The 15,579-nt window shown below is 35.2% G+C and overlaps 1 protein-coding gene across 1 annotated transcript in view; it reads right to left on the reverse strand.

Annotated features, from left to right (window-relative positions):
• Positions 1–2,810: 2,810 nt before the first annotated feature.
• The window catches only part of myo1g (myosin IG), a 46,470-nt gene continuing 33,701 nt past the window's right edge, over positions 2,811–15,579 (reverse strand). The window contains exon 22 of the mRNA XM_084131150.1: positions 2,811–4,422. Within this exon, the coding sequence (XP_083987276.1) occupies positions 4,260–4,422 (163 nt within the window). The 3' untranslated portion in view covers positions 2,811–4,259. The remainder of the gene's footprint in view (positions 4,423–15,579) is intronic.

The raw sequence follows: 15,579 nt of genomic DNA on the forward strand, positions 1-15,579 counted from the left end.
ATGGAATGTAAAATCAGTGAAGATTGGCCACCAGGCCACGCATACGTAGGCGTGAAACCTCCAAAACTATATTGGCCAGTGTTTCAGTTTCATTGTCCAACCCCTGTAGATCTGTATTTTAAAAAGTTTTTAATCACTTCTGAGAATGTAAGAGGTATTGAACTTGAACAAAACAGAATCCAACCAAAAATGCATTTCGAACATGCTTTGTGTGCACTCTACTTATGATTTTTTAGGCTTAGTCACATTTATCATATGTCTCTAATTTGCCCTAATTCCTCTGGCCATCACATGCAGCGTGAGAGATTAAGAGACGAGCTTATGGCTTTGACCGAGGTCAGAAATTCTGACAGGGCTCTTAAAGAACTCCACAGAGAGGAGGAGGGCAGTGCCGTGAATAGGACTGAGGTGGAATTGAAACAGAGAATGAGGATTGTGTGCAGATGGTTGTTATTTTGCTTCTACCGACACAAATCTCCCTGTCGTCCTGTGTCAGTCTCATCTTTTGTGTGATGGTGTATAGATGCTCTGACACTAAGGTCTTTCTTTTTATCCACCCAGAGATAAATCTCACAATTTTTTTACAGTCCTTGAGGCTTCTAAACAGATACTCTCCTGCTAGACATCTGTTAACGTGTTTTTGTTTTTCTTGCTTTGTTTTTGGTTTTGCTCAAGCGCTTGACATTGTGAAAGAAAAATGATGAATCTTTGTATTTTCACAAAAATTTGAAGGTTAGAGACAAGAGAAATATTTTTAATTCAATTCAAAACCCAAAGACTTCAAACCCAAAGAATAATTTTGAAGTCAACGTGAAACTAAAATAAACCCTATTAGCTTTCTGAAAAGACATCTTATTGTGAATTATTTATCAGTACACCTATCAGATTTTTCCATTAATTCAAAGAAGTTAAACAAAACTTTGCCATCAAAATGGAATAACCTCTTCTGCCTTTGAAACAACTTCCCTTTTCAGGTAAGCAAATGTTTTCTTGCCAAACATCCTGTTTTACTCAAATGATTATTATCATATTATCATATTATGGATGTGTGTGTACAGCTCATAATCAAAACTAAACTGTTGTAATACAATACATATGTTTCTCTAAAAGTTTTCACTTTGCTCAGCAGATGTAAGTCCTTCCACACACAGACAACGCAGGATGCCTTTTCTCCATTTCTCACACTCGAGGCACAAAAAAAAAAAAAAAAAAAATGTTTTTTGAACATTCAAGCATGATTCTAGTAGACCCCCAAAACAAAAGCAAGTCATTGTAGGGCATAATATGGCCTTTTTAACATAAAAAAATTACATATTTCACCTTAAAAAAATTATAATTTATAGAGGGACAGGCCTATATGGAGGAAATACGCTCTATCTACAAAGGATGGGGTATATTCCCATGAATTCTGTTGTTTACGTTCACATTTGTGAATGAAAATCATGCACTAGGTCACGATGACAAACTTCAAAAACAAGCCCCCACGTGCCAGATGATTCCGGTGACCCAGTCACAAATTAACCTGATTCATATTAGCTATCAGAGAAACTCAGTTTGCTGCCATGTGGTGTGGTTGAAGGCGAGTGTTGTTGCCGGGGGAATAGTTATTTTTGCCTGTGACTCGATCTGCTCTAGAAACATGACTAATGAGATTGAGGAAAACAAACACTGACCTAAAAAAAGAGCTTCTAAAACCCTTCGCTTTATTTTCAGACTTTGACAGCTCTGACTGACACTGGTTTTGGGTACTTTTCTACACTCTTAAGGGTTCTTTGGTGGATCTTTGGAGAGAGATAACCACATACTTTCATCAAGAACTTTGATGAGTGTATTGATCATTGGATTCTTTAAAGCACTAGTTTTCCTAAAATGTTTTGCCATGTTGCCAAAATGTTCTTCTACATCAGGCTTTTGTTTCCAATAGGAACATTAACTTTTTTTTTTTTTTTTTGACAGCAGATAAATGTCCATGCTTCATAGGTTTAAATGCTGCTTATATATTTATGTGCTGTAATTGCTTTCACCACTTTCTTTTTTTCTTCCTCACAATTTTAATTAAACTGTCTTGCAAATCACTTAAAAAAGATTACTTTAATTCAATATTTTTTTTTAAGTACAAACATCCCAGGCAATTTCTAAATTAAAATGAAGACATGTATGATAATTATATAAAACTGTCATTTGAAATAATTTTAAATGTAACAGAATGCCGTTGCTTGACGTTTCATGTCAAATACACAAAAAGAAAACTGACAGCAGAGTAGAGAAAGTGAAAAAATACATTTTTAGACATTCAATAACGATTGATTCTCATGACACATTGAGAAATAAACAGTTCAGTGTCAAAAGGAGACAGGTGCATGCAAAGTAGCATACAAAAAATAAATAAAAAAAATCACAAAGACAAAAAATGAAAACACAAGGATGTCAGAACGGATGAAAGATGCTCGCAGCAGGGGAGTGGAAAGCAGGACAAAGAAAACAGTGACAGTAAGGCAACCTGTCACTGTTGAGAATCTTCAGTGCCGAGAAACACACACACACACACACACACACACACACACACACACACACACACACACACACACACACACACACACACACACACACACACACACACACACACACACACACACACACACACACACACACACACACACAGACAGACAGACAGACAGACAGACAGACAGACACACACACACACACACCAATGTAATGAGAGTCCCCCAACCCATAAACAGTTTAAAAACTGCATAAAACACACTGCATAAAAAAACGATGCAAATAAAAAAAAAACACACACACAATCATTGCATGTAGCATTTAATATAATAATAGTATAAGGCTCTCAAATGATTTGATTACAGCATATTTGCTGTTTTTAAGCAATTTAAAGATGACAGAGTTGAATAAGCATTAAAACACTCCTCTGTGTATACATTTACTACTACAGCGCAGTAACAATTGTACGGTTTGATCTGAGGTGTTGTAAACCTTGGTTAAATACGTCTGTGTACCACGAAACTCAAATGAAAATACATTCATTTTCACACATAAAATACTCTTGGTTACATCTCCACAGTTAAAATGTAGCCTACACCCTGTCCCAGTACACCCTGTCCCTGAGAAAATAAAATAAATTCATAATAAACGTAAAAATATACTCCACATATGTTATGAAAAGTGCAAAGGCCATATCAACAGAACGTTCCCTCTGAAATGTACATAAATAATAAAATAGCATTATTACATGATCCAACTATAATTCAAAAACATGACAACACTTTATGGCTAATTCATGTGCAAAAATAAAAATAGAGGAGGGACGGCAGAATCATTTATGCTGCGTATTGTCTTTTCAACCACATGATCTACACACTAACACTAACTAGTTTAGATGTTTCTTCTGTTTAACACAGATGACTATAGGATTTTTTTAGGCCAATTCCTGTAAACAAGTTGCGCTTCAGGGTCTATCGTCCCGAAGTCAGTGGGTTTTTGGTTAAATGCCAGAAACGAGGTCTTTGGTGAACACAAGCTCAAGATATTTTCATGTTTTAATCTACGACATAAAATAGATCACACTAATCCCTCTTGTGATTTTTTTAAAGCTTTCACTTGTCTATCTCTGTAGTCCCATTTAGACACGTCTAACAAGTGTCTAAATGGGACTAGAGATTGTCGGGAACATTAAACATCATCAGCCGAAGAGATGAACTCATTTACTCACGTTGTGTTCATAATCTTGTTCTTACAAACTTTCTTAAATCGAAGACAAAAAGAGTTAACTGAAGCTTAATGGCGATGACGTTGAAATCATGCAACCACTGTGTAGTTTGTTTATACCCTACATTTAGCTTTTTACTTCTGCATATTACATTTAGTCTTCAAAATTCATAAAGCTTGTGTTAATTTGTGAAGATTATCATGATGAACAATACGAGCAAAAATCATAAACCTTTGTTGGTCACAGAGCTTATTTCTGCAATAATCCAAAAGCGAATAAAAAAAATCGTATTGGGTTTTTGTCGAGGGAACCAGGGTGATTTATGTCACTGCAGCACTCTATTAAAACAACAGAGTGCATTGCTTAACAAGAAATTCTCTTCCACTTATATAGGCCTAATTAACAATCCAATCCTGTTTGATATGATGGGGAATCCATGAGTTTTTGATATGAGTTTTTGATATGAGTTATGGCCCGTCTCTGACTGAATGTGTGAATACTGTTTTATGTCATGTCCTGCGAAGCCTTGGCTTTACTGATGGGGCAGCAGTAAGGTGAATCCTGTTCGACTCTTCTTGAAGTCTGCGATGGTCTGGCCGGGTTTGGCCTCTACGGTGATACTCTTAGGTTTGCCGCTCATATGTACCTGGACTGCTGAGGAGCACACTTTCACTGGCACAGGGGTGTTCTTCACTCTGCAATAAACAGATGACATGACATAATTACTCTTGATTCTAGACAATGCTGCTGAATACATCCCCAAAATAGCTTGTGACAGCTCTCACAGCTCCCTGTGGCCTATAAAAAGCAGGAAAAGATTGTGTTTCTGCTTGGTTTTTAGTGGTTCATGATGAGAATCCAATGTAGGAGCTTTATTATGGGTTCAGTATGTTACACAGCTGTACAAATACAGTGACTCAGCCCTGCCACATTAAACAATAAACCAACTCATCACTCCAGATGCCTTAATAAAATGGTCTCTGATAATAGATATTACATATGACAAATAAGTTTTAAACGTACACTGCCATTCAAATGTTTAGGGTTGGTAAGATTTTTTTAAATGTTTTTGTCTCTTATGTTCACCAATGCTGCATTTATTTAGTCAAAAATGCAATAAAAAATAGTAATATTGTGAACTACTATTACAGTTTAAAATAACAGCATTTTTTTTAAATATAATTTTTTTGCCATCTAGAGTTTCATGACAGAACTTTGTATTTATTTATTTCCAAAAAACAAAACATTTCAATGGTAGTGTACTAAAAATAATCCTTCACAAAATGTACATTTTATGGAATGTAGAACTAACTTCTTATGCTCTATGACAAAAATGACAAATAATTATGTATGCAATACATAAAATAAAAGAAAAGCTAAAGTATATGTATTGTAGCTAATTACACCTAAAACATTGTTTTAAAGACATCCAGGATTTATCAGGCTATTATATAAGGCAGTAAAGTGGGGCTCAAAAAGTTTCATTTGATGGAGTCAAAAATAATGTTCTATGTAGGACAGATAAGATGAGAAGGGACACCTTCGCTGTCTGATCTTGTCCCTGTTCCCTAAACGCACAGACGTCTCACTTCCTCAGAGTATTTAAAAATGATCACCAATTCTCAGAGTGAAAAGACGGCTATGGCACACAAAGTCTCTTTTATTCAGATGTCTATTAACACAAATGAAATGGTTCACAAATGCACATCAATTTAATATAGTAAATTATCAAGGGGCCATATTACACACTTTTGTAGCATTTCATCTTTTCCACTTACTTTCCAAACTTTTTTTGCACCCATGTTGAACTCACTCTCTCTGATCTCCGAATTAAACAGGCTGTTTTTGATATTGTACCTTTAAGACTTCTAGAAGTAAATGACCTCTGATGTCCTTGTGTAACGGTGTAGTTTGAAATGTTGTTCAATTTGATGAACTTCAAAGTTATTTTACTAATCAATAAGGTAGAAAAGGCTATGATATATTGTGAATTTGGTCACAGCTGAAAGGTCTCTAATGCTCACCAAGGCTGCATTTATTTGATCAAAAATACAGTAAAATTGTAATATTGTGCAAAAGCTGAATTTTCAGCAGCCATTACTTCAGTCTTGAGTGTTGATTTGCTGCTCAAGAAACATTACTTATTATTACCAATGTTGAAAACAGTTGCGCTGCTTAATATTTTTGTAGAAACAGTGATGCTTTTTTTTCAGGATTCTTTGATGAATAAAAAGTTCAAAAGGACAGCATTTATTTGAAATAGAAATTTCTGATTTTTTCTCAAGTCACTTGCTGAATAAAAATATTATTATTTTTCTTTTTTTAAATACAGATCCCAACTTTTGAACAGTAATGTACCATAACCATGCTGATTTTTTGAATTACTAATTTTGCAGCTTACATTTTTGCAAAATGATTTCAAAAGATAAAAAAAAAAAATCATATTTTCCATGATAAGCTTCCTTTAAAAATGGATTATATTTAGTTTTTGGTCTTTTTTAAACATATATTCCTGGTTGGCACCGACTATAGCATGAAGCAGAATCAGATGGTCACAGGTTTTCTGTTTCCTACCCACTGCAAACCATGCGAACAACTCAAACTTCAACAGGTGGACGGCAGTCCGCCACGAAAAAGCCGGTGGTGGGTCACGCAACTTATCACTTCTCTTGTTCCCTTTCCACTCAGCTGTTCCCATCAGGGCTCAAAGCCATGCTCTGCACCCACCCATCAACCCAATGACCTGCTAATTCACCAACTCACCGAAAGAAGGTCAGAGAAACATGGCACTGGAGGGCATTAACCGCTATGAATCTATGATAAGATTTAAGTTAAAGAAACAGTTTACACCCCACCCCAAAAATGAAAATTGTGTCATCATTCTGCCATGAAGAAAAGCTGTTTGTATAGAAAAACTGTATAAAGAGTCGTAGGGCCAGATTTACCACAGCTTGTGCCAGCGCAAACCCTCTGTCAGGATTCATTAAAGATGTGCAGTGAAAAATGAGCTAAGAAAAGGCGTGGATAGTTATTTTTGCGACTGACCTTATTGCATATGCATTTGTAGGAGTTTCCCTTTCAAACACAACATTTACGGGACAAGCGCATTTAAATAAATTAGCAAGCAACTTGATTTACTAATGTGGTTTGCGGTAGTCAATTTACTGGTATTTGCACCATTAATACAGAAAAAAAGCATCTGCATCCGAAACTGCATACTTCCTAGTAGGTGAAAAACAGTATGCGTCAAAAGAAGTATGTCCGAGTTCATAGTGCTCATAAAAGAGTAGGCCTGGATGTACCTGGATGACCTACCACTTCCGACGAGATTCTGAAGTGAATGTAAATCTGGCCCTTAAAGCTATAGTTTAGCCAACAATTTAAATTCTGTCAGCTTTTACTTTCAGCTTTTTTCCAAACACACAAGACTTTGGTTAATCTTCGAAACACAAATTAAAGCTACACTGTGTAATTTTTTAAGTTGATTCTTAGCAAAAAACACAAAATGATATGTGCTCATTAATGTGTAATTACTTCTACCAACTAATCAAGTATTCTCGTAAGCGTAGAATCTGCCATTTAGAATACATACGAGCGAGTCGCTCGAATGGCGGCAGCCATGTTGCGCCTCCATCTTGAAAATACATTAGCCAAAGAGGGACATACCTGGAAATTCAAGCTTCGCCTTTCGCGTTTTTACACTCAGTGGCACCGTGACAAATGCGAGGGGGAGATTACTCGCGACTGCCGGCAGATTTGAAATAATACGGCCACCGTAGGAGTTAAAACGCCCTTGGAATGGGAGGGGCTGGAAAGTAATATTCATTTGGTAGTCATAAACAATTTCACCGCTAGATGGGAGAAAATCCTACACAGTGTAGCTTTAAGATATTTTTAATGAAACCTGAGAGGTTTCTGTCCCTCCATTCAAAGTCCAGGTAACCAAAACTTAAAATGGTTATGTTCTATAAACAAAAAACAACATATTGGATTGGAATGTGGTAGTAAATGATGACAGAATTTAAATGTTTAGGTGAACTACTCCTGAGCAAATCAGTTACTATTGGCTTAAACCAGTTGCATAAGTGATGCAGAACTTTTCGCAATTCCTCTAAAAACTTTGGGAGTTGTAGGTTTCCTAAATGGTGCAGGTTTGCGATTGAGTTGCCCTGTTTTTTCCAGGGACATGGCGTCCAAACCAATGAGAAGATGATGCAGTTGGGCTGCATTATTTATTGCCATGGAAACCATACGACAGAACTGGGACGCAGCAGCAACTCCGTATGGTTCTTGTGTGCCCCGCCTTCCTTCCTCCATGAGAACTTCTTTTATTTCGTGTTTCTGTCACATGTGACTGTACATCTCCATGTCATTAAAGTGAATCATTGACAACTCTTGTTTTGGGCCATGCCTGAAAAAAACACTTCATTACACATTCTAGTGCCTTCCAGATCCGTTATTCCTGCAAGCAGGTCCCTAAGAGTGGAAACCAACTCAAGAATACACATGCAACCACGGCAGTCTGCGTCCCCGGGGCTCGGCTGTCACCGCGCATAAATTTTGTTTACCATCACACCTTGAGTTTGGGCCCTCGTGGGCTCTGACTGCGTGCGTTTGTTTGCAGGCTCCTCCTAATGGCTTGTTGAGTACATCACCAGCAAAAGCAATGTAGCAATGTAACAATATTCCCATTCAGATACAACGTTCAATTTTGCATTATTTTTATTAGAAATATGTTTTTGTCCTTGTACTCTTAAAAATAAAGGTTCCAAAAGGAGGTTTTTGCAGCTATGCCATAGAACCCTCAATGGTTCCGAAAGAACCTTTCAGTGAACATTTCTTAAAATAACCATTTTCTTCTTAGTGTGAAAAAGATTTTAATAATCTAAAGAACCTTTTTTTCATTATTAAGAACCTTTTGTGCAATGGAAAGGTTCCATGGATGTTAAATGTTCTTCGTGGAACCATAGATGCCAAAAAAGAACCTTTATTTTTAAGAGTTTATGATGATGAAATTATGGTCACTTTAGATTAGGCTCCAGTTCTCACTATTAACTAACTATTAACTATGACTTTTGCCTCAATAAACTCCTTATTACTGCTTATTAATAGTTATTAAGGTAGTTCTTAAGTTTAGGAATTGGGATTAAGGGATGTAGAATATGATCTTGCAGAATAAGGCATTAATATGTGTTTTATAAGTAGGCCTACTAAAAAACAGCCAATATCCTAGTAATATGCATGCTAATAAGCAACTAGTTATTAGTGAGAATTGGACCCTAAACTAAAGTGTTACCAACTTTTATTCAGCAAGGACACATTAAATTAATCAAAAGTGACAGTAAATTAATTTTGAATGTTACAAAAGATTTCTGTTTAAAAAAAGAAAAATACTTTCTATTTTTCAAAGAATCCCTAAAAAAGTTCTTTTCTTTTTACATTCTTTTAAATCACAATAATATTTTACTATACTACTGTTTTTTAAACTGTATTTATGATCCAATAAATGCATCCTCGTAAGCATAAGAGACTTCGTAAAAAATATTGGAAAATCTTACCAATGCCAAACTTTTGAACAGTAGTGTAAATATAATATAAAATATAATAATAGTGTAAATATAATGCTTGTTGGTGAAGACTCACCATGACATGGCATTATTAATAAACCATAAAGTGATAAAAAAGTGCAAAGGCATCTGAGGTCAGTGGAATCTCTCTTCCACCTTTCACTGTCACTTTTAGTCAGTTAGTTTCATCCTGAACTAAACAAACTTCTGCATCTTTGTTGCTAAAATCATTCTCAGCAATACCAGTAAACACAAAATCACTTCTTTCTCTCTCTCTCAAACTGTCAGCCATTTTCCCAAAGGCAAAGGGTCTCAGGGCAGGAGCTGAGAATGCACATCTGTCAACAACGAGACAGAAGTGACAAACTCTCTCAGAGAGACAAAAGGTGGAAGATAGATAGATACAAAAAGACTACAGGGACAGATGTGAGATTGAGAGAGAGAGAGAGAGAGAGAGAGAGAGAGAGAGAGAGAGAGAGAGAGAGAGAGAGAGAGAGAGAGAGAGAGAGAGAGAGAGAGAGAGAGAGAGAGAGAACGAAAGGACAATAAATAATTACAGGTTTTCAGGAACTGAAACGGACTATGTCAGGCTAGTTCGAGCCCAAATCTTAGATTAGCCATAAAACCACTTATCTTTTTAGAGACAATTTTTTAATGTGAAAGCCTGCTCCTCTTTTCAGTTTTTAGACTAAATGAATAAGTCGAATAACGTTTGTCGAATAATGGAAACCTATTATATCATTATTCTTGCAATTTTAAAAATCACACATTTCACCTTTAAATGGCAACCTAGCATTCAAAGGTTTGGGTCTGTAAGATTTATTTTATGTTTTTGAAAGTAGTCTATTTTACTCACCAAGGCTGCATTTATTTGATCAGAAATACAGTAAAACCTGTAATATTGTAGAATACAGTTAAAATTAAAATAATGGTTTTCTATTTTAATACATTATAAAATATCATTTATTCTTGTGATGTCAAAGATGAACTTTCAGCTGCCGTTACTCCAGTCTTCAGTGTCACATGATCCTTCATAAATCACTCTAATATGCTGATTTGGTGCGCAATAAACATTTCTTATTTTTATCAATGTTGAAAACAGTTGAGCTGCTTAATATTTTTATGGGAACCATAATAAAATAAATTCAGGATTCTTTGATGAATAGAAAGTTCAAAAGAACAATTATTTGAAATAGATTTTTTTTTTTGCAACAATGTAAATGTATTTACTGTCACTTTTGATTAATTTAATTCACCTTCGTTGAATAAAAGCATTAATTGATGTAAAAATAAATCTTATTGTTTGAATGGTAGTCTATGCTAATAGGTAATGAGAGAATACTCACTTTTTGCTAAACTATCCTAGTCAATTACAACCTGAAACCTACAGTACAGTGTATACAATATAGTATGTAATTATGACAATATAGTTAATGCATAACTCCAAAATTGAGTGCAATAACCTACTCTATAATCAATTATTGTAGGGAGAGAATTCCAAAGTTTCATATAAACAGGCTGATGTTTTTTTCTTTCTGTAATGTAGCTCTTTGTGTGCACAAACTAAAAACCTTCAGGGCCCTTTAACAAAACACAGCAGTCATAAGACACCAGGAGGGACCATTACAAGTCCACAGATTAAAGCCCACTTAAAACACACTCAGCCAAATACACAATTAAACATGTACACACTCCTCCATCTCCACTACTCCCCATCATCTCTCCTGCAATCCTAATTAGCACTTCCTCAGCTGCTTGGCAACTATCGTCGGGGTAACAGCAGCATCTGCGTCCCACAGAGGTGTGGAGGAACAGGCTGTTTTTCTGACTGTGAGTGTGGAAAAAGCAGGCTAAACTGCTGGGCCAAAACGCATGCTGATGTGATGTGACAAATGACAACATCATTATCAACAAAAAAAGAATTAAAGGTCAAATTCACTCAAAAAAAAAGAAAAAAGAATTCTGCCATTATTTGACTTTATGCCAGGAACTAATTGAAATTTAAATCATTATTCACTGAAATTTGCACCCTACCCTTGTTGCTCACAAATTTCATATGCACTTTTACATACAGTATTCGTACTTTCATTCAGACATTCATTTGGTGTCACTGACGTCAAACCTGGTGGAAAACATTTTGAGAATGTGTGTGAATATGCATAAATAAGAATGAAATAAGAATGAAAAAGAGAAAGGTTTTCAGTTAGGCTGCGCGATTAATCAAAATAAAACGGAAATCGCAATATGGTTTAGTGCAAAAATGCAAAAGCTGCAATTAACTAAACAAATATATGCGCTGTGTGTTTCAGAGTGAAGCGCTGGACTGTGTTCATTTACACAAGAACAGCTCATTATCCTCTGGTGTTTACAGCGTCTCGGCTCACAGTAAATGCTGGTTTGGGTCGCTTCAACATGCATTTGGAAATGCAACATGCACCAACAATCTTCCCAAACTTGAGAAGCACATATCAACAAAAGACAAGCTTTAAGGGCTTACTGCAGTTTTTACAATAGTAATATTTCTTATTTTGGTTTTATTTAGGAATTTTTATAGCAAAAAATCTTAGCAATTTTTTTAAAATATATATATATATATATTTTTTTTTTTTAAAGGACAACAGTAGTTTTTATCATAAAATCATAATTAGAATTTCCAGTCATGCAGCCCTAGTTTTCAGTGAATAATAAATGATTAAATTGAATCTGTTCCTCCTATAAAATGTATCATATGACAACTCCTAATCACTTTATGCTTCATTGTATGGATTATTCATTGTAAGCAACATTACAATTTTAAATGGAAGACATACAGGTTCAGAACGACATGAGGGTGAGTTAATAATGACCATTTTCATTTTTAGATGAATTATCCCTTTAAATCCACTCAAACTATTGCTGCTCTACTGACTCTCTCATCTCATAAGTGCAATGCTTTGTTAATATGTGGAATTATAGTACTACATTGATGGATTTTAAAAATCTATAAACTAAACTTGAGGATGGAATTTATTCTGCAAGTATTCAATAAATCAAGATTAATGAATGCAGCAACACCTTGTGTAATGGTTATATAATCATAGTTCATCACATAGATTACTTCTAGCCTGATTAAGCCTCTGTAACACTAAAAGCACATCTTGGGGATGAAGGACGAGATAAGCTGCTCATCAACTCAGCCTGAGAAGATAGTTCCCTTATTGATACACAGCATCACACCATTGGAGGATTACACAACAGGCTTTTCCTTCCTATGGGAGGGCAACACACAGGCACACACAGACACACACACCCAACAGGGATGATGTCACGCATGGCAACAATAGAGCTGATTATTCTGGTCATAATGTCTGCAGATGACACAAACACAAACAATCGCAGTTAACCCTGCGGAGGGGCACAAACACACACTCAAGCACACACAACAGAACAAATGTGTTTTGAGGATAGTTCATCTACACCACCATTCAAAAGTTTGGGGTCAGTTAGCGCTTTTTTATTTATAAATACTTCTATTCAGCAAGGATTTAAAATTAATAAAGATAATAAAGACATTTACAATGTTACAAAAGATTTGTACTGTAAATAAATGCTGTTCTTTTGAACTTATTTATCAAAGAATCCTAAAACTGTATCACAGATAAAAGACACAAAAAAAAAAAAAAAAAAAAAGGAAAAATAAATGATTAAGCTGTTTTCAGCAATGATAATAAGAAATGTTTCTTGAGCAGCAAATCATATTTGAATGATTATGATTTCTGAAGGATCATGTGACACTGAAGACTGGAGTAATGATGCTGAAAATTCAGCTTTGACATTTTAAAATATATTCAAATAGAAAACAGTAATATTTAACAATATTACGGTATTTACTGTTTTTTTTTAAATGCAGCCTTGGTGAGCATAAGATATTTATTTAAAAAAACATTAAAAAAATCATATAGACTCAAAACTTTTGAATGGTAGATTGACATTTAAGGTAAGGTGTGTAATTTGTTTCCAAAATTGCAAAAATAATGACTTAATAGGTTTTCAAATTCTTATTTCTTCAACAAACATAAGTGCCTTTAACCAACTACTGTAATCAAAAGTAAGTTCACATGATGAAATGAGAAAAGATAATGTTTAACTGCATCAATCAATCATAGTCTTGAAATTCAGTATGCATAAAATAACGAAACAGTTCTGGTAAAATAAGAAAATGTTCTTCTCAACTGTATCTAATGAAAGTCACAATGACCTACCAATGGAAAAGCATAATTTCCCCCATAATTTGCAGTTTGCACTGGATTGATTAAACCTGGGATAAGCTTTTAAGCCTTTAGCACTGCCACAGGCAGCTCTGTTAACTGTTACTGTAACAGGAAGAGTGAAGAATTGGTGAACAGATCAACAAACGACCAATATTATAATGCTTATATTCATAGTTATACCTTATTACAGTACACTCTATATCAGTGGTACCTCAATGGTGCACATTTTTGATGTCTCTAACACACATATTTGAGGTCTTGGAGTCTTTAGTAACAAGCTGATGAACTGAATTGGGTATGTTAGATTAGGAAGACATCTAAACTGTGCAGAGCTGAGGTTCCTTCAGGGCCAGGGTTGGGAACCACGGCTCTATAATATTTAAAGAAATAACTAATGTTATTACCATGGCAATTATTACCATAATTAAAATGATTCATATGAATATGCAATTGATTTTAATGGGTATTCGAAGTAGTGATTACTAGTTACATATTTGTCAGGCTATAAAGATATATTTATATACCAAAATATTAATGTGTACAGCACTGTAAATTAATTTGATTGCATTTTATTTATGCCACATTTGTCTTCTTTAAATTGTATTATGGTATGATATAAGAATAATGATATAAGAATGATGAAGTCACTATGAAATTAAAATTGACAAATTTTTGTTAATTAAATATTGCAGTATTTATTATTAATTATTTATCCATCTAACCACATCATTTTTTTTTTTTTTTTTTTTAATCATGGGCCCTGGTAATCTTTAATCAAAATAACTACCCCTCCCTCTTGCAGCGTCATCTTTTCCCTTCTCTAATGATGTGTTTACTGGCGCTAGGTCGGACCAACCTGCCAATTCCAGCAATAGCAAACACAATGATCTAATGATCCAATCAATTCCTGATGGACAAAATCAAGTCTTACATTTTTTCTCGTTCGAGAAGCCGTTTCACTCGGATAAACCGTACATCACACTAGGGAAGAAAAAACTATCACACCTTCAAGTATCGAACCCCACTATTGAAAAACAATCAGTCAACAAATATTTATATTTATAACAAGGGCTTGACATTAACACCCGCCAATCTGCCAAATCCGGGTGGATTTCAGCAGTGGCGTGTAACGCAGTCACTCCTACAAGCCACTTTGGAGGGTTGAATTTGATATAATATACATTTTTCAATCGTAGTCTTTTAATAAATAATATTCGTTCTGAAATAATAAACTAAGTGCAATGTATAGTGTTGTCAAAAAATTGATTTTTCTATACATATCGATACTGAAATATCTGAAACACTCCCAATACTCTCATATTCCGCAGAATAGATACATGATAGCAGCTGCGCTTTCTCGCTCTCTCATCTCTCCGCCAGCGAACTGTCACACCCGCCTCCTCTCACTCACTCGTTTCATTTGCTCCGCCTCCTGATGAATATTGTTGCTGTTACAGGGCCTGAAATTGATTGCACGTATTGTGCATAATTGTACGCATCCCAAAGTGTGCGCACATAAAACCAAATATATTGGCTATATAAAACAGTATAATGGGTCTGTGTGTCAGGTCTTAAAGTGACAGCAGCCTAATATACCGGCTGCAGCATTATGAGATAATATTAAAAATATCTATATGACAGTTTTTCCTCCATGGAATCTGTCAAAATTGTGGCCAGTGAAAATGCTTAGTGGCTAGTAACTTTGGAAAACCACTAGCCACAGTGGCTGGTGAGCAAAAAAGTTATTGTCAAGCCCTGTTTATAATAACGTTCCTCTATACCTGAGACTATACCGCTGATGAAAGCAGCCATCATCATCATCATCTGATCATACTAATACTTCAAATTCTGGTCTCCATTTCTGTAACCCTACTATACTGCTTGTTAAAGTAGACCTATTTAGGTGAAAGAAAATTCACAACAGGTCATTTTTGGAGGGTGGTTAAGAAGACAAACAATCTCTGCTAACCCCTTTGGCTCCAGAAGTTCTCACAGTCTCACACGGCAGAGCTACAAAAAGCTCCAACCTAACACT

Source organism: Abramis brama (assembly GCF_963993115.1).
Source record: "Abramis brama genome assembly, chromosome: 12".
Classification (NCBI taxonomy): Eukaryota; Metazoa; Chordata; class Actinopteri; order Cypriniformes; family Leuciscidae; genus Abramis; species Abramis brama.